Raw genomic sequence first — 23,026 nt, 5'->3', positions numbered from 1 at the left:
AGGGAGGAGAAGGTGGCAAAGAGCTTCCTAGGGTTAGAGGCAGATGCTTGGAATTTAGAGTGGTAGAAAGTGGCTTTAGCAGCAGAGAGAGAAGAGGAAAATGTAGAGAGGAGGGAGTGAAAGGATGTCAGGTCCGCAGGGAGGCGAGTTTTCCTCCATTTCCGCTCGGCTGCCCGGAGCCCTGTTCTGTGAGCTCGCAATGAGTCGTCGAGCCACGGAGCGGGAGGGGAGGACCGAGCCGGCCTGGAGGATAGGGGACATAGAGAGTCAAAGGATGCAGAAAGGGAGGAGAGGAGGGTTGAGGAGGCAGAATCAGGAGATAGGTTGGAGAAGGTTTGAGCAGAGGGAAGAGATGATAGGATGGAAGAGGAGAGAGTAGCGGGGGAGAGAGAGCGAAGGTTGGGACGGCGCGATACCATCCGAGTAGGGGCAGTGTGGGAAGTGTTGGATGAGAGCGAGAGGGAAAAGGATACAAGGTAGTGGTCGGAGACTTGGAGGGAGTTGCAATGAGGTTAGTGGAGGAACAGCATCTAGTAAAGATGAGGTCGAGCGTATTGCCTGCCTTGTGAGTAGGGGGAAGGTGAGAGGGTGAGGTCAAAAGAGGAGAGGAGTGGAAAGAAGGAGGCAGAGAGGAATGAGTCAAAGGTAGACGTGGGGAGGTTAAAGTCGCCCAGAACTGTGAGAGGTGAGCCGTCCTCAGGAAAGGAGCTTATCAAGGCATCAAGCTCATTGATGAACTCTCCGAGGAACCTGGAGGGCGATAAATGATAAGGATGTTAAGCTTGAAAGGGCTGGTAACTGTGACAGCATGGAATTCAAAGGAGGCGATAGACAGATGGGTAAGGGGAGAAAGAGAGAATGACCACTTGGGAGAGATGAGGATCCCGGTGCCACCACCCCGCTGACCAGAAGCTCTCGGGGTGTGCGAGAGCACGTGGGCGGACGAAGAGAGAGCAGTAGGAGTAGCGGTGTTGTCTGTGGTGATCCATGTTTCCGTCAGAGCCAAGAAGTCGAGGGACTGGAGGGAGGCATAGGCTGAGATGAACTCTGCCTTGTTGGCCGCAGATCGGCAGTTCCAGAGGCTACCGGAGACCTGGAACTCCACGTGGGTCGTGCGCGCTGGGACCACCAGATTAGGTGGCTGCGGCCATGCGGTGTGGAGCGTTTGTATGGTCTGTGCAGAGAGGAGAGAACAGGGATAGACAGACACATAGTTGACAGGCTAGAGAAGAGGCTACGCTAATGCAGAGGAGATTGGAATGACAAGTGGACTACACGTCTCGAATGTTCAGAAAGTTAAAAACTTACGTAGCAAGAATCTAATTGACTAAAATGATTAAAATGATAGAGTACTGCTGGGGTAGGCTAGCTGCGTTGTTGACACTACCCTAATCAAGTCGTACCGTTGAGTGTGAAGTTTCTACAATGCTGCTTATCGGGAGCTAGCTGGCTAGCTAGCAGTGTTGGTTACGTTACGTTGCGTTAGGAGAACGACAATAGCTGGCTAGCTAACCTAGAAAATCGCTCTATACACAATTATCTTTGAAACAAAGACGGCTATGTAGCTAGCTATGTAGCTAGCTACGATCAAACAAATCACACCGTTGGGACTGTAATGAAATGAAATGAAAAAGTGATACTACCTGTGGAGCGACGCGGAATGCGACCGAATGCGAAAGTTCTATTCAGTAGACGTTGGCTGGCTATTGGCTAGCTAGGAGTGTCTCCTACGTTAAAGACGACAAAATAGCTGGCTAGCTAACCTCGGTGAATTAAGATAATCACTCTAAGACTACACACTCTAAACTACACAATTATCTTGGATACGAAGACAGCAAAGACAACTATGTAGCTATCTAATACTACACTAATCAAGCTAGTGTGATAGTTACTACAGTGCTAACACTGACACTAATCAAGTCGTTCAGACTTGAGTGTGATAGTTACTAGCTAACACTACACTAATCAAGTCGTTCAGTTGAGTGTGATAGTTACTACGGTGCTACGGTGAAACGTATGCTAGCTGGCTAGCTGCTAGGCAGATAGGAGGGCGACGAAATACGATAATAACGCAATTATCACTCTAAGACTCCACACTCTAAGCTACACAATTATCTTGGATACGAAGACAGCAAAGACAACTATGTAGCTAGCTATGTAGCTAGCTAACACTACACTAATCAAGACGTTCAGTTGAGTGTGATAGTTACTACAGTGCTACGGTAGACGGTGAACGTGTTGGACAGATAGGAGACGACAGATAGGAGACGACGAAATACGATAATTACGCAATTATCTTTGATACAACGACGACTATGTAGCTAGCTAAGAGGAAATTGCTAAGATTAGACAAATCAGACCGTTGTACTATAATGAAATGTAATGAAAAAGTTATACAACCTGAAAAAGTTATACAACCTGCAGACCTGCAGACCGAAGCGCGGAGAGAACATGTTACAAATAGAGAGACAAATATCAATAATAGGTTGTCTGAACTGGCATCCTATTCCCTATATAGTGCACTTATTTTGACCAGGATCCATAGGGCTCTGGTGAAATGTAGTGAACTACGTAGGGAATAGGGTGCCATTTAAGTCACAAACATAGTCTTGAGTCTTAAAAATGTCTTCGATCTGTCAATCTGTTTCCCCCTTCATCCCAACAAGCTCCTCTCTCCCTCTACTTACACTTTTCCTTTCCAGAACTTTCTAAGCAGCATCTTTTACTTACAGCAAAACAGAATTCCGTACCATTTACAAAGAAGCAATGGTTCTTTATTCATAAGATGAATGGCATTAAGTACACAGTCAATTCATCTAGCCCAAACATTTTTGTACATCATACCACAAATAAATCTGATTATAGTAGGTTTTACAAGATTATACAGAATTTCAGTACCCCATGGTATTTTGCTAATAATAATAATCTTATCTGCTGATAAATATATATATATATATATATATATATATATACCTACACACACATACATATATATATATATATATATATATATACATATACACATATGTATATACATACACTTATGTATAATTTTCCCCCCTCTATTTAAGGGAAACAATTAGACAGATAACCAAAATATGATATTAAGAGTTAACTTGCATTGCAAAAAGAATGAATGAACAATAGATACAATTTCAGCCCTGTTTCAATGTTCCCTCAATCAAGTTAGATAAAAAAATATCATCTGAATGAAAGCGGTTAATATTGAGTTGTAAATTCAGTCTTTTTTTAAATTGTTCATTTTTTGGAGGCAAAAAAATACATGCAAATTTAGTTGAACAAACAGAGGAAAACAAAGGGCTCTTATTGGTGAGTATCAAGACCGCCAAGACATTTCATCAATGAAACAAAACAAGAGAGACCGAGACTGCTTTGCAATGAGTTCATTTCAGAGTTAACACAGAGATGTGCCAGTAGGGTTCTAGTAGTGGGATGCTTCCTTCATAAGCTTCAGGAATTGCATGAGTTCTGCTCCAATAGGAGGCCAGTCTGGCTGTCTTATGTCCCGGTCTGGTGCAGTACAGCATCAGTCTTTCACGTAGAGTCCCCTCCCTCCCAAACAGTGCGAGGCGTTGGGAGCAGGTAGAGACAAAGCCTGCCAACGTTCACTGTCTTTCTGTCCCTCAAACCGTTCAGATAAAAATGTAAATCATACTGGTAAAAATACAAGAATCCATCATCATCGCCAAATCATACAAAAATAAACAAGCAGAAGAATGTCTACGCTGGTAGAAGTATCATAACAGATGATGCCTCATCTAACGTCAAGTTCACTTGAATGAATAAAGGGTTTAAAAAAACTAAACACAACTAGTATAAATATATTTTCCTTATATTTTGCAAGGTGTTGTAGAATTTAGCAAATCATTTTTGCATCGCATGTTTTTGTCCGTCTGCTGGAGGCATACAGCATCTTTATTACTGTGTATTACTGTACAGCACTGAATGAAGAAAAATGCATTTGTTTTGATGTTGTGTTTTGTTCCTGGGGGAGAGTCAGTCACCCCTGAATCCAGTCAGTCACCCCTGAATCCAGTCAGTCACCCCTGAATCCAGTCAGTCACCCCTGAATCCAGTCAGCCACCCCTGAATCCAGTCAGTCGCCCAGAAAGGGGAGCAGAAAACAAAGTTGATAATTTAGTAATGTTGTTGTTTTGCAGTCAGAGGGACACCAAAGGGAGGGGAAAGGAGGACACATCACCCTATGTCCCCCCACTAGCCCAGCCTTACCCCTACCCCACCTGGGTCTATATGAGTGATTCAGGCTGCAGGGACACCAAAGGGAGGGGAAAGGAGGACACATCACCCTATGTCCCCCCACTAGCCCAGCCTTACCCCTACCCCACCTGGGTCTATATGAGTGGTTCAGGCTGCAGGGACACCAAAAGGGAGGGGAAAGGAGGACACATCACCCTATGTCCCCCCACTAGCCCAGCCTTACCCCTACCCCACCTGGGTCTATATGAGTGGTTCAGGCTGCAGGGACACCAAAGGGAGGGGAAAGGAGGACACATCACCCTATGTCCCCCCACTAGCCCAGCCCCCACCCCAGCCTACCCCACCTGGGTCTATATGAGTGGTTCAGGCTGCAGGGACACCAAAGGGAGGGGAAAGGAGGACACATCACCCTATGTCCCCCCACTAGCCCAGCCTTACCCCTACCCCACCTGGGTCTATATGAGTGGTTCAGGCTGCAGGGACATACTGTGCTGGATCTGCTGGGGCTGAAGAGGAGGGGGCAGCTGCAGGGGCCTCAGGGCCTCCACCATGCTGTGACAGTGGTGGGGTGGTGGGGTGCTCTCGGTGCTGGAGCTCTCCTGGATGTCTCCGCTGTAGAAGAAGTAGTGGCTCTGCTGGATGAAGGACTCAATGACAGACTGGTTGAGCTTGGTGGTGGAGAGGGTGTCCTTGTTCTCAAAGTCGGGACGCATCAGTGTGGGCCAGAAGCAGATGGATAGATTGTCGGCTGTCATCAAGGTGGTCTTACTCTGCTGGCTCACCCTGGGGAAACACACAATTTCCCTGATTTATTCCAACCATACTTATTTTGTACTTTATTTAAAAAAATAAAGAATCCGGTACTCAATTAGAGGGGAGTGCAGATAACTCTGGTCTCCAGAACAGTAGCTGTACACTAAATATACCTTCCTAATATTGAGTTGCATTCTTGACACAAACCGGTGCGCCTGGCACCTACTACCATACCCTGTTCAAAGGCACTTAAATATTTTGTCTTGCCCATTCACCCTCATCTCAATTGTCTTAAGGCTTAAAAATCCTTCTTTAACCCGTCTCCTCCCCTTCATCTGCACTGATTGAAGTGGATTTAACAAGTGACATCAATAAGGGATCAAAGCTTTCAACTGGTCCGTCTCTGTCATGGAAAGAGCAGGTGCTCTTAATGTTTGTACACTCCGTGTATATCACAACAGAACTGAATTATGTTCATGTAGCATCTCCATGTATCACTACGTTTTCTCCCTACTGAACACGGCCCGGTCCAACTACACAACTGTATGACATGCTTGTTTCTATGACTACGGTCACATAACAAACATCATGTATACTTTGCAGCTTACTTCAGACATACTTCAAATTGCACCCAGTATCAGTCAGCTGAAGGCCTGAGACTGTTTCTGATCTAGGGTCACAGAGTTGTCTCTTACCTGTTCAGGTGAGTGATGACGTATTTAAACACCTCGTAGTTCACGGCAGGGAACTTCCTCACTATTTCTCTCAGCACTTGGAGTCTTTCTATGTGGTCCACAATTTCTGAAAAGAAGTAGAACAGAGTTTTTACTGATTCCTTCCCTTGGGAGAAGAAGAAACAATTAAAGGAGTATCACGAAGCTGACAGGGCTGCCAATGACCTCCCACACAAGAAACACATTCAAATACCAGCTAGACCTTCGGCAGATACAACACCAGCCCACTACGTTGACAGTACTACATACCAAAATACATAGTCCATGAGTCGGACCCCCAGATTGGGGCTGTCGGTATCATCTGGGGGCACAATGTCTCATAGTGATTTTCTTGTCACTCTTTCTCTAATTAATAACAGCATCAAATGCACTCCTGTGTTGGATGAGAAGCTCTAACTCCACGTAAGATCGCTGAGTAATAAGAGATGTAGGGACAAACCATGTATTAGGACGTCAACTCTGTCAAGGCATTTAACATACCAATCAGATACACTTTATCACAGCCTGCCAATTAACTCTGACCAAAGTGCTATTGTCAAGGTCAACCGGCCGAGACTACTGGGCTAATCAATAGTTAGAATGTCATATGAGTGTGAGTGTTATGTGTCCCAGAGCAGAGCACTGGGCACCAAGGCTGGCCAGGGCATGAGACCAACGCTGCATCCCAGATGGCAATAGTGCACTACTTTTGACCAAAGTACTCCATGTATTTGACCAAAGTACTCCATGTATTTGGGACGCACTCTGAGACTTGGAGGTCCTGGTCCAAACACCTCCACATTATGCTGCTTGCAGAATGATCATTTCTACAGAGCTGCTCCAAACTCTTAGAGACAAGCTCCAGGGCTCTGTCTCTTCCTCCACCCATCTCCCTCTCTGTCTCTCCTTCCTTCCCTCCATCCAGGGGACAGTAGATGGAGGCCTATTTCTGGGACATTAATCTGCAGCAGTGAGCCAGAAAGGAGGCCGACAGCTGGGTTGGTTTCAACACTGATCCAGGATCACATGACTCCAGCTCGGAGATCATACAGAACCACACAGGCTGGGGCCTCCAGCGACCGGGAGACCCATGGGGCGGCGCACAACTGGCCCAGCATCGTCCGGGTTAGAGGAGGGTTTGGCCGGCAGGGATGTCCTTGTCGAATCAAGTTCTAGCGACTCCTGTGGCGGGCCGGGCGCAGTGCATGCTGACACGGTCGCCAGGTGTACGGTGTTTCCTCCGACACATTGGTGCGGCTGGTTTCCGGGTTAAGCGAGCAGTGTGTCAAGAAGCAGTGCGGCTTGGTTTGGTTGTGTTTCAGGGGACGCACGTCTCTCGACCTTCACCTCTCCCGAGTCCGTACGGGAGTTGCAGCGATGAGTCAAGACCGTAACTACCAATTGGATACCACGGAATTGGGGAGAAAAATGGGTTAAAAAAATATATATAAAATTAAACACACAGGATGTGTCCCAAATGGCACCCTTCTCCCTATATATTGCACTACCTATGAGCCCTGGTAAAAAATAAAATAAAATGTAGTGCACTATATAGGGTGCCATTTGGGACACAGGAAGCCAGGCAGGCAGGGGAAAAAGATGCAGATGCATGAAAATCTTGGCATCCTTGGGCAGGAATTTGTCTTTCAGGAAGACGACTGTGAGCTGAGTGTGATGTGACTTAGAGGTGTGCATTATAACTGGGGCTGAAATGTTAATGCAGGCTTGCAGTTCTACAGCAAAAACAGAGATAAGTGTGTATACAGTTGAGGATGACACAAATATTAATTTTCCCAAAGTCTGCTACCTCAGTTTGTATGATGGCAATTTGCATATACTCCAGAATGTTATGAAGAGTGATCAGATGAATTAATTGCAAAGTCCCTCTTTGCCATGCAAATGAACTAAATCCCCCCAAACATTTCCACTGCATTTCAGCCCTGCCACAAAAGGACCAGCTGACATCATGTCAGTGATTCTCTCGTTAACACAGGTGTGAGTGTTGACGAGGACAAGGCTGGAGATCACTCTGTCATGCTGATTGAGTTTGAATAACAGACTGGAAGCTTCAAAAGAAGGGTGGTGCTTGGAATCATTGTCCTTCCTCTATCAATCATGGTTACCTGCAAGGAAACACGTGCCGTCATCATTGCTTTGCACAAAAAGGGCTTTACAGGCAAGGATATTGCTGCCAGTAAGATTGCACCTAAATCAACCATTTATCAGATCATCAAGAACTTCCAGGATAGCGGTTCAATTGTTGTGAAGAAGGCTTCAGGGCGCCCAAGAAAGTCCAGCAAGCACCAGGACCGTCTCCTAATGTTGATTCAGCTGCGGGATCGGGGCACCACCAGTACAGAGCTTGCTCAGAAATGGCAGCAGGCAGGTGTGAGTGCATTTGCACGCACAGTGAGGCAAAGATTTTTGGAGGATGGCCTGGTGTCAAGAAGGGTAGCAAAGAAGCCACTTCTCTCCAGGAAAAACATCAGGGACAGACTGATATTCTGCAAAATGTACAGGGATTGGACTGCTGAGGACTGGGATAAAGTCATTTTCTCTGATGAATCCCCTTTCCGATTGTTTGAGGCATCCGGAAAAAAGCTTGTCCGGAGAAGACAAGGTGAGCGCTACCATCAGTCCTGTGTCATGCCAACAGTAAAGCATCCTGAGACTATTCATGTGTGGGGTTGCTTCTCAGCCAAGGGAGTGGGCTCAATTTTGCCTAAGAACACAGCCATGAATAAAGAATGGAACCAACACATCCTCCGAGAGCAACTTCTCCCAACCACCCAGGAACAGTTTGGTGATGAACAATGCCTTTTCCAGCATGATGGAGCCCCTTGTAAGGGTTGTCGTCGGGAGAAAGAGAGGAGGACCAAAGCGCAGCGTGGTAAGTGTTCATGATGATGTTTAATTAAAACTCAGAACACTAAACAATTAATGACAACGTGAATTTACCAAAACCGAAACAGTACCGTGTGGCCCAAACACTCACACGGAAACAAACACCCACAAACCAAAAGTGAAACCCAGGCTACCTAAGTATGATTCTCAATCAGAGACAACTAATGACAGCTGCCTCTGATTGAGAACCATACTAGGCCGAACTCAAAAACCAACATAGAAAAACAAACATAGACTACCCACCCCAACTCACACCCTGACCATACTAAAACAAAGACAAAAACAAAGGAACTAAGGTCAGAACGTGACACCCTTGCCATAAGGTCAAAAGTAATAACTAAGTGGCTCGGGGAACAAAACATCGATATTTTGGGTCCATGGCTAGGAAACCCCACAGACCTTAATCACATTGAGAATTTGTGGTCAATCCTAAAGAGGCGGGTGGACAAACAAAAACCCACAAATTCTGACAAACTTCAAGCATTGATTATGCAAGAATGGACTGACATCAGTCAGGCCCAGAAGTTACCTGACAGCATGCCAGGGCGGATTGCAGAGGTCTTGAAAAAGAAGGGTCAACACTGCAAATATTGACACTTTGCATCAACTTAAAAAAAGGTCAATAAAAGCCTTTGACATTTATGAAGTGTGTATACATACAGAGAGAGAGAAGTATGTATACATACAGAGAGAGAGAAGTGTGTATACATACAGAGAGAGAAGTGTGTATACATACAGAGAGAGAAGTGTGTATACATACAGAGAGAGAAGTGTGTATACATACAGAGAGAGAGAAGTATGTATACATACAGAGAGAGAGAAGTGTGTATACATACAGAGAGAGAGAAGTGTGTACACATACAGAGAGAGAGAAGTATGTATACATAGAGAGAGAGAAGTATGTATACATACAGAGAGAGAGAAGTGTGTATATATACAGAGAGAGAAGTGTGTATACATACAGAGAGAGAGAAGTGTGTATACATACAGAGAGAGAGAAGTGTGTATATATACAGAGAGAGAAGTGTGTACACATACAGAGAGAGAGAAGTGTGTACACATACAGAGAGAGAGAAGTATGTATACATACAGAGAGAGAGAAGTGTGTATACATACAGAGAGAGAAGTGTGTATACATACAGAGAGAGAGAAGTGTGTATACATACAGAGAGAGAGAGAACTGTGTATACATACAGAGAGAGAGAAGTGTGTATACATACAGAGAGAGAGAGAACTGTGTATACATACAGAGAGAGAAGTGTGTATACATACAGAGAGAGAGAAGTGTGTATATATACAGAGAGAGAAGTGTGTACACATACAGAGAGAGAGAAGTGTGTACACATACAGAGAGAGAGAAGTATGTATACATACAGAGAGAGAGAAGTGTGTATACATACAGAGAGAGAAGTGTGTATACATACAGAGAGAGAGAAGTGTGTATACATACAGAGAGAGAGAGAACTGTGTATACATACAGAGAGAGAGAAGTGTGTATACATACAGAGAGAGAGAGAGAATTTGTAAGTCGTATACATACAGAGAGAGAGAAGTATGTATACATACAGAGAGAGAAGTGTGTACACATACAGAGAGAGAAGTGTGTATACATACAGAGAGAGAGAAGTATGTATACATACAGAGAGAGAAGTGTGTATACATACAGAGAGAGAGAAGTATGTATACATACAGAGAGAGAGAAGTGTGTATACATACAGAGAGAGAGAAATGTGTATACATACAGAGAGAGAGAAATGTGTATACATACAGAGAGAGAAGTGTGTATACATACAGAGAGAGAGAGAGAAGTGTGTATACATACAGAGAGAGAGAGAAGTGTGTATACATACAGAGAGAGAGAGAGAGAAGTGTGTATACATACAGAGAGAGAAGTGTGTATACATACAGAGAGAGAGAAGTATGTATACATACAGAGAGAGAAGTGTGTATACATACACAGAGAGAGAAGTATGTATACATACAGAGAGAGAGAAGTGTGTATACATACAGAGAGAGAGAAGTGTGTATACATACAGAGAGAGAGAAGTGTGTATACATACAGAGAGAAAGAGAGAGAGAAGTGTGTATACATACAGAGAGAGAGAGAAGTGTGTATACATACAGAGAGAGAGAAGTGTGTACACATACAGAGAGAGAGAAGTGTGTACACATACAGAGAGAGAGAAGTGTGTATACATACAGAGAGAGAGAGAGAGAAGTGTGTATACATACAGAGAGAGGGAGAACTGTGTATACATACAGAGAGAGAGAAGTGTGTATACATACAGAGAGAGAGAGAAGTGTGTATACATACAGAGAGAGAGAGAAGTGTGTATACATACAGAGAGAGAGAGAAGTGTGTATACATACAGAGAGAGAGAAGTGTGTATACATACAGAGAGAGAGAGAGAGAGAGAATTTGTAAGTCGTATACATACAGAGAGAGAAGTATGTATACATACAGAGAGAGAGAAGTATGTATACATACAGAGGGAGAGAAGTGTGTATACATACAGAGAGAGAGAAGTGTGTATACATACAGAGAGAGAGAAGTGTGTATACATACAGAGAGAGAGAGAGAAGTGTGTATACATACAGAGAGAGAGAGAGAGAAGTGTGTATACATACAGAGAGAGAGAAGTGTGTATACATACAGAGAGAGAGAGTGTGTATACATACAGAGAGAGAGAAGTATGTATACATACAGAGAGAGAGAAGTATGTATACATACAGAGAGAGAGAAGTATGTATACATACAGAGAGAGAGAAAGTATGTATACATACAGAGAGAGAGAAAGTGTGTATACATACAGAGAGAGAGAAGTGTGTATACATACAGAGAGAGAAGTGTGTATACATACAGAGAGAGAGAGAGAGAAGTGTGTATACATACAGAGAGAGAGAGAAGACTGTATACATACAGAGAGAGAGAAGTGTGTATACATACAGAGAGAGAGAAGTATGTATACATACAGAGAGAGAAGTGTGTATACATACAGAGAGAGAGAGAGAGAGAAGTGTGTATACATACAGAGAGAGACGTGTGTATACATACAGAGAGAGAGAGAGAGAGAGAGAGAAGTGTGTATACATACAGAGAGAGAGAAGTGTGTATACATACTGAGAGAGAGAAGTGTGTATACATACAGAGAGAAGGAGAAGTGTGTACACATACAGAGAGAGAGAGAAGTGTGTATACATACAGAGAGAAAGAGAGAGAGAGAGAAGTGTGTATACATACAGAGAGAGAGAGAAGTGTGTATACATACAGAGAGAGAAGTGTGTACACATACAGAGAGAGAGAGACGTGTGTACACATACAGAGAGAGAGAAGTGTGTATACATACAGAGAGAGAGAGAAGTGTGTATACATACAGAGAGAAAGAGAAGTGTGTATACATACAGAGAGAGAGAAGTGTGTATACATACAGAGAGAGAGAGAAGTGTGTATACATACAGAGAGAGAGAGAGAGAAGTGTATATACATACAGAGAGAGAGAGAGAAGTGTGTATACATACAGAGAGAGAGAGAAGTGTGTATACATACAGAGAGAGAGAAGTGTGTATACATACAGAGAGAGAGAAGTGTGTATACATACAGAGAGAGAGAGAAGTGTGTATACATACAGAGAGAGAGAGAGAGAGAGAAGTGTGTATACATACAGAGAGAGAGAAGTATGTATACATACAGAGAGAAAGAGAAGTGTGTATACATACAGAGAGAGAGAAGTATGTATACATACAGAGAGAAAGAGAAGTGTGTATACATACAGAGAGAGAGAAGTGTGTATACATACAGAGAGAGAGAGAGAAGTGTGTATACATACAGAGAGAGAGAGAAGTGTGTATACATACAGAGAGAGAGAGAAGTGTGTATACATACAGAGAGAAAGAGAATTGTGTATACATACAGAGAGAAAGAGAAGTGTGTATACATACAGAGAGAGAGAAGTGTGTATACATACAGAGAGAGACAAGTATGTATACATACAGAGAGAGAGAAGTATGTATACATACAGAGAGAAAGAGAAGTGTGTATACATACAGAGAGAGAGAAGTGTGTATACATACAGAGAGAGAGGAGTATGTATACATACAGAGAGAGAGAGAAGTGTGTATACATACAGAGAGAGAGAGAGAAGTGTGTATACATACAGAGAGAGAGAGAAGTGTGTATACATACAGAGAGAGAGAGAGACAGAAGTGTGTATACATACAGAGAGAGAGAAGTGTGTATACATACAGAGAGAGAAAGAAGTGTGTATACATACAGAGAGAGAGAGAGAAGTGTGTATACATACACAGAGAGAGAGAGAAGTGTGTATACATACAGAGAGAGAGAGAGAAGTGTGTATACATACAGAGAGAGAGAGAAGTGTGTATACATACAGAGAGAAAGAGAAGTGTGTATACATACAGAGAGAGAGAGAAGTGTGTATACATACAGAGAGAGAGAGAAGTGTGTATACATACAGAGAGAGAGAGAGAAGTGTGTATACATACAGAGAGAGAGAGAGAGAAGTGTGTACACATACACTATGAGGGGCTTGGAGGAAACGGCACAAAGGCTGTTCAAACTAAATGTGTAACTAAAGACAAAAGCTTTCAGATGGAGGGAGGAGGGGACAGAGCTCATCCTAATTTATATACAATACATACAGTGCATTCAGACTGGGCCGAAGGTTCACCTTCCAACAAGACAATGACCCTAAGCACACAGCCAAGGCAATTCAGGAGTGGCTTCAGGACAAGTCTCTGAATGTTCTTGAGTGGCTCAGCCAGAGCCTGGACTTGAACCCGATCGAACATCTCTGGAGAGACCTGAAAATAGCTGTGCAGCAACGCTCCCCATCCAACCTGACAGAGCTTGAGAGGATCTGCAGAGAAGAATGGGAGAACTACCCAAATACAGGTGTGCCAAGCTTGTAGCGTCATACCCAAGAAGACTTGAGGCTGTAATCACTGCCAAAGGTGCTCCAACAAAGTAAAGGGCCTGAGTCCTTATGTAAATGTGATATTAGTGTTGCCATCCCCACGGCCTCCACAATGGATCAGTCCACTCAGACAGGCTCCAATCACACAGGTGTCTTGTACATCATTAATTTAAAAAAAATGTTTTGATAATGCTTGACTAAAGAAATCTCGGTCGACCAACAGCATATTGATTAAACAATCGACCAATCGACTAAAGGGTCAGCCCTACAGTAAAATAAACAACACAGAAATGAACCAAGCAGGAAAAGGACAAGGACAGACTGGGGCACTGTAAAGTAAAATATCTTCTATTTAGCAGTACTTTAGAGAGAGAGGGGGAGAGGCAGAGAGGGGGGAGAGAGGGAGAGAGAGAGAGAGAGAGAGAGAGAGAGAGAGAGAGAGAGAGAGAGAGAGAGAGAGAGAGAGAGGAAGAGGCAGAGAGATAGAGGGGGAGAGAGGAAGAGGCAGAGAGATAGAGGGGGGAGAGAGGGGCAGAGAGATAGAGGGGGAGAGAGGGAGAGAGAGGCAGAGAGATAGAGGGGGAGAAAGAGGGAGAGAGGCAATGAAAGAGAGAAAGAGGGGGAAGAGAGGGAGAGAGAGAGGCAGAGAGATAAAGTGGAGAGAGAGAGAGAGAGAGAGAGAGAGAGAGAGAGAGAGAGAGAGGAGAGAGAGAAAGGAAGAGAGAGAGAAGGAGATAGAAGAGAGACAGGGAGAGAGAGAGAGAGAGAGAGAGAGAGAGAGAGAGAGAGAGGGAGATAGAAGAGAGACAGGGAGAGAGAGAGAGAGAGAGAGAGAGAGAGAGAGAGACAGGGAGAGAGAGAGAGAGAAAGGAAGAGAGAGAGAGGGAGATAGAAGAGAGACAGAGATAGAGAGAGAGAGAGAGAGAGAGAGAGAGAGATAGAAGAGAGACAGAGATAGATAACTGGTTGAACCCCTCTTCTCTAGCTGCTGTTTGTGATTTAAGGGGAGGTCTGAGGCGCTGGGTGTCAACCCTCCCCACAGCAAGTAGTTATTGAGTCAGGACACTGTCCTCTATAGACTAGACATGGGTTGATAAAATATGTTTTTTCTTTCAATAGCATTTTGTTGAGCCTGCCTGAGAATGCCAGATGGGCATGGTTTGTACTGCCACTGTTGGGAGTATTGCAGTGGGCAAGCTTAACCAAGTGTAGCTAAAAGCATTTGAAAGAGACACAATACTATCTGAACCCAGGTCAGGCCTCCAGAGAATGTGTAGCTAACAGTACAGTATAGTACTCACTGGCTGCCTCCAACAGCTCTGGGTGCAGGGTGTAGGGGATGAGAGGGTCAGGTAGGTCAGAAAAAAAGGCCTTCAGAGCCCCCGCCACAGCATTCACAGCCACATCCATCACTATCAGGTCCATACTGTGGTCTGTAGGGAGAGAGAAAGGGAGACAGGGTTAGATTGGAGGGGGGTACAGAGACAGAGCGAGGGGAGAGTAAGAGGGAGACAGAGAGGAGAGGGAAGAGAGTAAAGTGAGAGAGTAAAGGGAGAGTGAGGGAGAGACAGAGGAGAGGGAAGAGAGTCAAGGGAGAGAGAGGGAGAGAGTAAGAGGGGGGAGAGAGTAAAAGGGAGGAGGGAGAGAGTAAGAGGGAGGGAGAGTAGAGGGAAGGAGCGAGAAAGAGGGAGGGGGAGAGAATAAGAGGGAGGGAGAGAGTAAGAGGGAGGGAGGGAGAGAGTAAAAGGGAGGAGGGAGGGAGAGAGTAAGAGGGAGGGAGAGAGTAAGAGGGAGGGAAAGAGTAAAAGGGAGGAGGGAGGGGAGAGAGTAAGAGGGAGGGAGAGAGTAAGAGGGAGGGAGAGAGTAAGAGGGAGGGAGAGAGAGAGTAAAAGGATGAGGGAGGGAGAGAGTAAGAGGAGGGAGAGAGAGTAAGAGGGAGGAGAGAGAGAGTAAAAAGGATGAGGGAGGGGAGAGAGTAAGAGGGAGGGGAGAGAGTAAGAGGGAGGAGAGAGAGTAAGAGGGAGGGAGAGAGTAAGAGGGAGAGAGAGAGTAAAAGAGAGGAGGAGGGGAGAGAGTAAGAGGGAGAGAGAGAGTAAGAGGGAGAGAGAGAGGAAAAGAGAGGAGGGAGGGGAGAGAGTAAGAGGGAGAGAGTAAAAGAGAGGAGGGAGGGAGAGAGTAAAAGGGAGGAGGGAGGGGAGAGAGTAAGAGGGAAGGAGAGAGTAAGAGGGAGGGAGAGAGAGTAAAAGGGAGGAGGGAGGGAGAGAGAGTAAGAGGGAGGGAGAGAGAAGAGGGAGGAGAGAGAGTAAAAAGGATGAGGGCGGGAAGAGAGTAAGAGGGAGGGGAGAGAGTAAGAGGGATGGGAGAGAGTAAGAGGGAGGGGAGAGAGTAAGAGGGAGGGAGAGAGTAAGAGGGAGGGAGAGAGTAAGAGGGAGGAGGGAGGGAGAGAGTGAGAGGGAGAGAGAGAGTAAAAGAGAGGAGGGAGGGAGAGAGTAAGAGGGAGAGAGAGAGTAAAAGAGAGGAGGGAGGGAGAGAGTAAGAGGGAGGAGGGAGGGGAGAGAGTAAGAGGAAGGAGAGAGTAAGAGGGAGGGAGAGAGTAAGAGGGAGGAGGGAGGGGAGATAGTAAGAATGGAAAGGGAAAAAGAGGGAGAAAATCCCAAATTCCTGAGGGAGAGAGTAAGAGGGAGGAGAGAGTAAGAGGGAGGAGAGAGTAAGAGGGAGGGAGAGAGTAAGCGGGAGGAGGGAAGAGTAAGAGGGAGGGGAAGAGTAAGAGGGAGGGGAGAGAGTAAAAGGGAGGAGGGAGAGTGAGGGAGGAGGGAGAGTAAGAGGAGGGAGAGAGTAAAAAGGAGGGAGGGGAGAGAGTAAGAGGGAGGGAGCGAGTAAGAGGGAGGAGGGAGGGAGATGGTAAGAGGGGGAGAGTAAGAGCGAGAGAGAGGGGGAGAGTAAGAGCGAGAGAGAGGGGAGAGTAAGATGGAGAGAGGGGGAAGAGGGGGGAAAGCGAGAAGGAGAGCGGAAGAGTAAGAGGGTAGAGAGAGAGGAAAGAGTAAGAGGGTAGAGAGAGGGGGAGAGAGAGGGGGAGAAGAGGGGAGAGAGGGGGAAAGTGAGAAGGAGAGCGGGAAGAGTAAGAGGGAGAGAGAGGGGGGAGAGAGAGGGGAGAGAGAGGGGGAGAGAGAGGGAGAGAGGGGGAGAGAGGGGAGAGAGAGGGGAGAGCGGGAAGAGTAAGAGGGAGAGAGTTGGTGAGAGAACAAGATAAACGTGGTGAGAAGAGGAAGAGGCTGAGAGAGAACGAGCTGGTGAAAGCAGGACAGGGCCTAAGATGAACTGACAGCTGTCAGAGTAGATCTCTCTCCCAGAGAACGGAAAGGGAAAGAGGGAGAAAAATGCACTTAATTCCCCAAATTCCTGTGGTGAAAGAAGTGAGAGAGTGAGTGAGAGTGAGTGAGAGAGAGAAAGAGAGAAGGCAGTGACTAGTGGCTTTGGTAAACAGTGTCTCGTGGATAGGAAGTAATTTGGCCACTTGATGGAAGGAAGATCTTTCCACCCAGCCCCTTTACACAGCTCGATGGCTCCCCCCGGGGAAATACAGACAACCAGTGAGCTTACGCAGTAATTCAATTCCAGGCTAAATAAAATAACATCAAATTGATTGCTTGTGTAAGTCAAGCTATAAGGCAAATTGGAGTCATTTTGACTTGGTCCGGGCGTATTTAGAGACCATATTTACTGCACTACACCGCAACCAGTATTTATAACTTCTAAATGTATAACAAGAGGGACGGGAGGATCCCTCTGCAGCTAAGTGGAGATTACATCCTTGTATAAATCATATTACAGGACATTCCCAGAACTCCCTCATTAGCAGGTTAATACAATCAGCCTGTATGTTATAAAACTTCCATTCTCAGTCATTCAGATATATTTGTGTCTGAAATGAAACAGTTAGGAGGAAAAGTCCTTGGGAAGAGTCATTATTGGTTTTCCCAACCAATCACTTTCGCTCTCTGACATCTTACTGAACCAGTGTGATCCTGTTCAGTTTCGAAAAAAATAAGAAAAGTGAGCTTGTAAAGATAATAAGGAAAACACTGAGCTTGTAAAGATAATAAGGAAAACACTAAGCTTGTAAAGATAATAAGGAAAACAGTGAGCTTGTAAAGATAATAAGGAAAACACTGAGCTTGTAAAGATAATAAGGAAAACACTAAGCTTGTAAAGATAATAAGGAAAACACTGAGCTTGTAAAGATAATAAGGACAACAGTGAGCTTGTAAAGATAATAAGGAAAACAGAGAGCTTGTAAAGATAATAAGGAAAACAGAGAGCTTGTAAAGATAATAAGGAAAACACTGAGCTTGTAAAGATAATAAGGAAAACAGTGAGCTTGTAAAGATAATAAGGAAAACACTGAGCTTGTAAAGATAATAAGGAAAACACTAAGCTTGTAAAGATAATAAGGAAAACACTGAGCTTGTAAAGATAATAAGGAAAACACTAAGCTTGTAAAGATAATAAGGAAAACACTGAGCTTGTAAAGATAATAAGGAAAACAGTGAGCTTGTAAAGATAATAAGGACAATGGAGAGCTTGTAAAGATAATAAGGAAAACAGAGAGCTTGTAAAGATAATAAGGAAAACACTGAGCTTGTAAAGATAATAAGGACAAAGGAGAGATTGTAAAGATAATAAGGAAAACAGAGAGCTTGTAAAGATAATAAGGACAATGGAGAGCTTGTAAAGATAATAAGGAAAACACTGAGCCTGTAAAGATAATAAGGAAAACAGAGAGCTTGTAAAGATAATAAGGAGAATGGAGAGCTTGTAAAGATAATAAGGAAAACAGAGAGCTTGTAAAGATAATAAGGACAATGGAGAGCTTGTAAAGATAATAAGGAAAACAGTGAGCTTGCAAAGATAATAAGGAAAACACTGAGATTGTAAAGATAATAAGGAAAACACTGAGCTTGTAAAGATAATAAGGAAAACAGTGAGCTTGCAAAGATAATAAGGAAAACACTGAGATTGTAAAGATAATAAGGAAAACACTGAGATTGTAAAGATAATAAGGAAAACAGTGAGCTTGCAAAGATAATAAGGAAAACACTGAGCTTGTAAAGATAATAAGGAAAACACTGAGCTTGTAAAGATAATAAGGACAAAGGAGAGATTGTAAAGATAATAAGGAAAACAGAGAGCTTGTAAAGATAATAAGGAAAACAGAGAGCTTGTAAAGATAATAAGGAAAACAGTGAGCTTGTAAAGATAATAAGGAAAACAGAGAGCTTGTAAAGATAATAAGGACAATGGAGAGCTTGTAAAGATAATAAGGACAATGGAGAGCTTGTAAAGATAATAAGGAAAACACTGAGCTTGTAAAGATAATAAGGACAATGGAGAGCTTGTAAAGATAATAAGGAAAACACTGAGCCTGTAAAGATAATAAGGAAAACAGAGAGCTTGTAAAGATAATAAGGAGAATGGAGAGCTTGTAAAGATAATAAGGACAATGGAGAGCTTGTAAAGATAATAAGGAAAACAGAGAGCTTGTAAAGATAATAAGGACAATGGAGAGCTTGTAAAGATAATAAGGAAAACAGTGAGCTTGCAAAGATAATAAGGAAAACACTGAGATTGTAAAGATAATAAGGAAAACAGTGAGCTTGCAAAGATAATAAGGAAAACACTGAGCTTGTAAAGATAATAAGGAAACACTGAGCTTGTAAAGATAATAAGGACAAAGGAGAGATTGTAAAGATAATAAGGAAAACACTGAGCTTGTAAAGATAATAAGGAAAACAGAGAGCTTGTAAAGATAATAAGGAAAACAGAGAGCTTATAAAGATAATAAGGAAAACAGAGAGCTTGTAAAGATAATAAGGAAAACAGAGAGCTTGTAAAGATAATAAGGAAAATAGTGAGCTTGTAAAGATAATAAGGAAAACAGTGAGCTTGTAAAGAAAAAATACATTTCGAGGAGAGGACCGCAAGTAAAATAGTGAGTTGACAATTGCAGCTGTGTTTTACCTTGATCAAACTGCTTCTGAATATTGTCTTGATCAGTCTTGTTCCCACTCACGCGATACAGGCCCTCTGTTGTAAGTCCTGGAGGACAAAAGAACAGACATATTTAGAGCATAAGTACAGGCATTGTGAAGCTACTACTTGACCTGCTATCAACATGGTTCCACTGTGAAAAGGGCAGGAGAAGTTTAAAGACACTTTTCCATTTAGCAATGATTTTTGATCAGAGAAAAATAAAACTCAGACACAACCACCGTGATATTAAGCATGGCCCGAGACGATTTTTATACACACACACACACGGACGGACGGACACACAGACACGGACGGACAGACACGGACGGACGGACAGACACGGATGGACGGACAGACACACGGATGGACGGACAGACACGGACGGACGGACAGACACGGCCTGACGGACACACACACACACGGACGGACAGACACGGACGGGCGGACAGACACACGGACGGACAGACACACACGGACGGACAGACACGGACGGACGGACGGACAGACACCGACGGACGGACACACACGGACGGACAGACACGGACGGACGGACACACACACACACGGACGGACAGACACGGACAGACACACGGACGGACAGACACGGACGGACGGACAGACACGGACGGACGGACGGACAGACACGGACGGACGGACACACACACACACGGACGGACAGACACGGACGGACGGACAGACACACGGACGGACAGACACACGGACGGACGGACAGACACGGACGGACAGACAGACACGGACGGACGGACACGGACGGACAGACACGGACGGGCGGACGGACGGACAGACATGGACGGACGGACAGACACGGACGGACAGACACGGACGGACAGACACGGACGGACGGACAGACACGGACGGGCGGACGGACAGACACGGACGGACAGACACGGACGGACGGACACACACGGACAGAAAGACAGACAGACAGTGTGTAGGGGGTGGAGGAAGAGGCTATCAGGGGTAGAGGAAAAACAGGCCCTGGGATACAATAAGCAGCACCTCCAAACCTAATCTAACCAAACCTAACCATGCCTAACCTATCCTAACCTAACCATACCATCCTAACCAAACCCAATCTAACCAAACCTAATCTAACCAAACCTAAACAAATTTAACCAAACCTAACCTACTTACAAACCAGCCCAATAGCCAGGCCTATTTAGACGATTATTCATATTAAACATGATGAGGCATTGTCCTTGCATCGTCTAGAGACAGCCATTTGTCATTTGTATTAGGATCCCCATTAGCTAACGCCGTAACTCTAGCTAATCTTCCTGGGGTCCAACACCAATTAATAAGACATTACAAACAACCACAAATCAAGACTTCACAAACATTCAACAAGTAGACAATTACAATCCCTGACAGGAAACACATTTAACATTCAGTTGTTGTTTTCTACTTCCTGTCCAGTCATATGGTCTATAGCATTAGATGTTCTTTCTATTTCCTGTCCAGTCATATGGTCTATAGCATTAGATGTTCTTTCTATTTCCTGTCCAGTCATATGGTCCATAGCATTAGATGTTCTTTCTATTTCCTGTCCAGTCATATGGTCTATAGCATTAGATGTTCTTTCTATTTCCTGTCCAGTCATATGGTCCATAGCATTAGATGTTCTTTCTATTTCCTGTCCAGTCATATGGTCTATAGCATTAGATGTTCTTTCTATTTCCTGTCCAGTCATATGGTCTATAGCATTAGATGTTCTTTTATTTTTCTTGAAGGTGGATTCACTTTTTGCCTGAGAAATATATATTGGTAAAGAGTTCCATTCAGCTATGGCTCTACATAAAACTGTAGATTTAAGATGATTTGTCCTTGGCTTGGGTTGTCTTAGCTGCCTTGAATTTGCCTTTCTGGTTTGTTGGCTATGTGTGTTGCTAGTATGTACTAACTGGTCTGAAAAATACAGTGTTTTTTATTTTTATTTTTTAAATATAACATTCCTGAAGAAAATCAGAAGTAACTTGTTTTTAACATGAAGCCATGAGAGATTGTGATGCATTTGGATAAGATTCATATAGATAGAGCAATGAAGAGCTAATCTGGCAGCCCTGTTTAGAGCAATGAAGAGCTAATCTACCAGCCTTGTTTAGAGCAATGAAGAGCTAATCTACCAGCCCTGTTTTGAGCAATGAAGAGCTAATCTACCAGCCCTGTTTAGAGCCATTTGGAGCCTTTTTATATCTTTGCTGCAGATGACCATATAACTGGACAGTACTCTATGTGTGATAGGACCAGGGATTGACCATATAACTGGACAGTACTCTATGTGTGATAGGACCAGGGATTGACCATATAACTGGACAGTACTCTATGTGTGATAGGACCAGGGATTGACCATATAACTGGAGAGTACTCTAAGTGTGACAGAACCAGGGATTGACCATATAACTGGACAGTACTCTATGTGTGATAGGACCAGGGATTGACCATATAACTGGACAGTACTCTAAGTGTGATAGGACCAGGGATTGACCATATAACTGGACAGTACTCTAAGTGTGACAGAACCAGGGATTGACCATATAACTGGACAGTACTCTAAGTGTGACAGAACCAGGGATTGACCATATAACTGGACAGTACTCTAAGTGTGACAGAACCAGGGATTGACCATATAACTGGACAGTACTCTATGTGTGATAGGACCAGGGATTGACCATATAACTGGACAGTACTCTAAGTGTGATAGGACCAGGGATTGACCATATAACTGGACAGTACTCTAAGAGTGATAGGACCAGGGATTGACCATATAACTGGACAGTACTCTATGTGTGATAGGACCAGGGATTGACCATATAACTGGACAGTACTCTAAGTGTGATAGGACCAGGGATTGACCATATAACTAGACAGTACTCTAAGTGTTATAGAACCAGGGATTGACCATATAACTGGACAGTACTCTAAGTGTGACAGAACCAGGGATTGACCATATAACTGGACAGTACTAAGTGTGACAGAACCAGGGATTGACCATATAACTGGACAGTACTCTAAGTGTGACAGAACCAGGGATTGACCATATAACTGGACAGTACTCTAAGTGTGACAGAACCAGGGATTGACCATATAACTGGACAGTACTCTAAGTGTGACAGAACCAGGGATTGACCATATAACTGGACAGTACTCTAAGTGTGACAGAACCAGGGATTGACCATATAACTCACATATGTCAGAGTCAAGGCCCGCGGGCCACATCCGGCCCGCAAGAAGGTTTTTTACGGCCCCTGGGATGATCTTGATTTATTATTAGAACCGGCCCGCAGCAAGCCGGCAGCCCGCAGATCTTTTACACGCACCAATACTACATTTCCCACAATGCAAAGGTGACGCACCGAGCAGTAGGCTGCTTCATTTCAATATTTATTGGCACAGCAGTCGTCAGCATCACAGTAAAATTAACTTTCAGATACC

The 23,026-nt window shown here is 44.1% G+C and overlaps 1 protein-coding gene across 1 annotated transcript in view; it reads right to left on the bottom strand.

Moving 5' to 3' along the window:
• Positions 1 to 4,579: 4,579 nt before the first annotated feature.
• Positions 4,580 to 23,026, bottom strand: part of LOC115138825 (rho GTPase-activating protein 5-like) — a 90,250-nt gene continuing 71,803 nt past the window's right edge. Inside the window, 4 exon segments of the mRNA XM_065025784.1 lie at positions 4,580 to 5,022; positions 5,688 to 5,793; positions 14,845 to 14,976; positions 19,562 to 19,639. Coding sequence (XP_064881856.1) covers positions 4,695 to 5,022; positions 5,688 to 5,793; positions 14,845 to 14,976; positions 19,562 to 19,639 — 644 coding nt within the window. The 3' untranslated portion in view covers positions 4,580 to 4,694.

The sequence above is a fragment of the Oncorhynchus nerka genome, linkage group LG12 (assembly GCF_034236695.1).
Source record: "Oncorhynchus nerka isolate Pitt River linkage group LG12, Oner_Uvic_2.0, whole genome shotgun sequence".
Classification (NCBI taxonomy): domain Eukaryota; kingdom Metazoa; phylum Chordata; class Actinopteri; order Salmoniformes; family Salmonidae; genus Oncorhynchus; species Oncorhynchus nerka.
The sequence above is the reverse complement of the archived record's forward strand: the minus strand, read 5'-3'. Positions and strand labels throughout refer to the sequence as shown.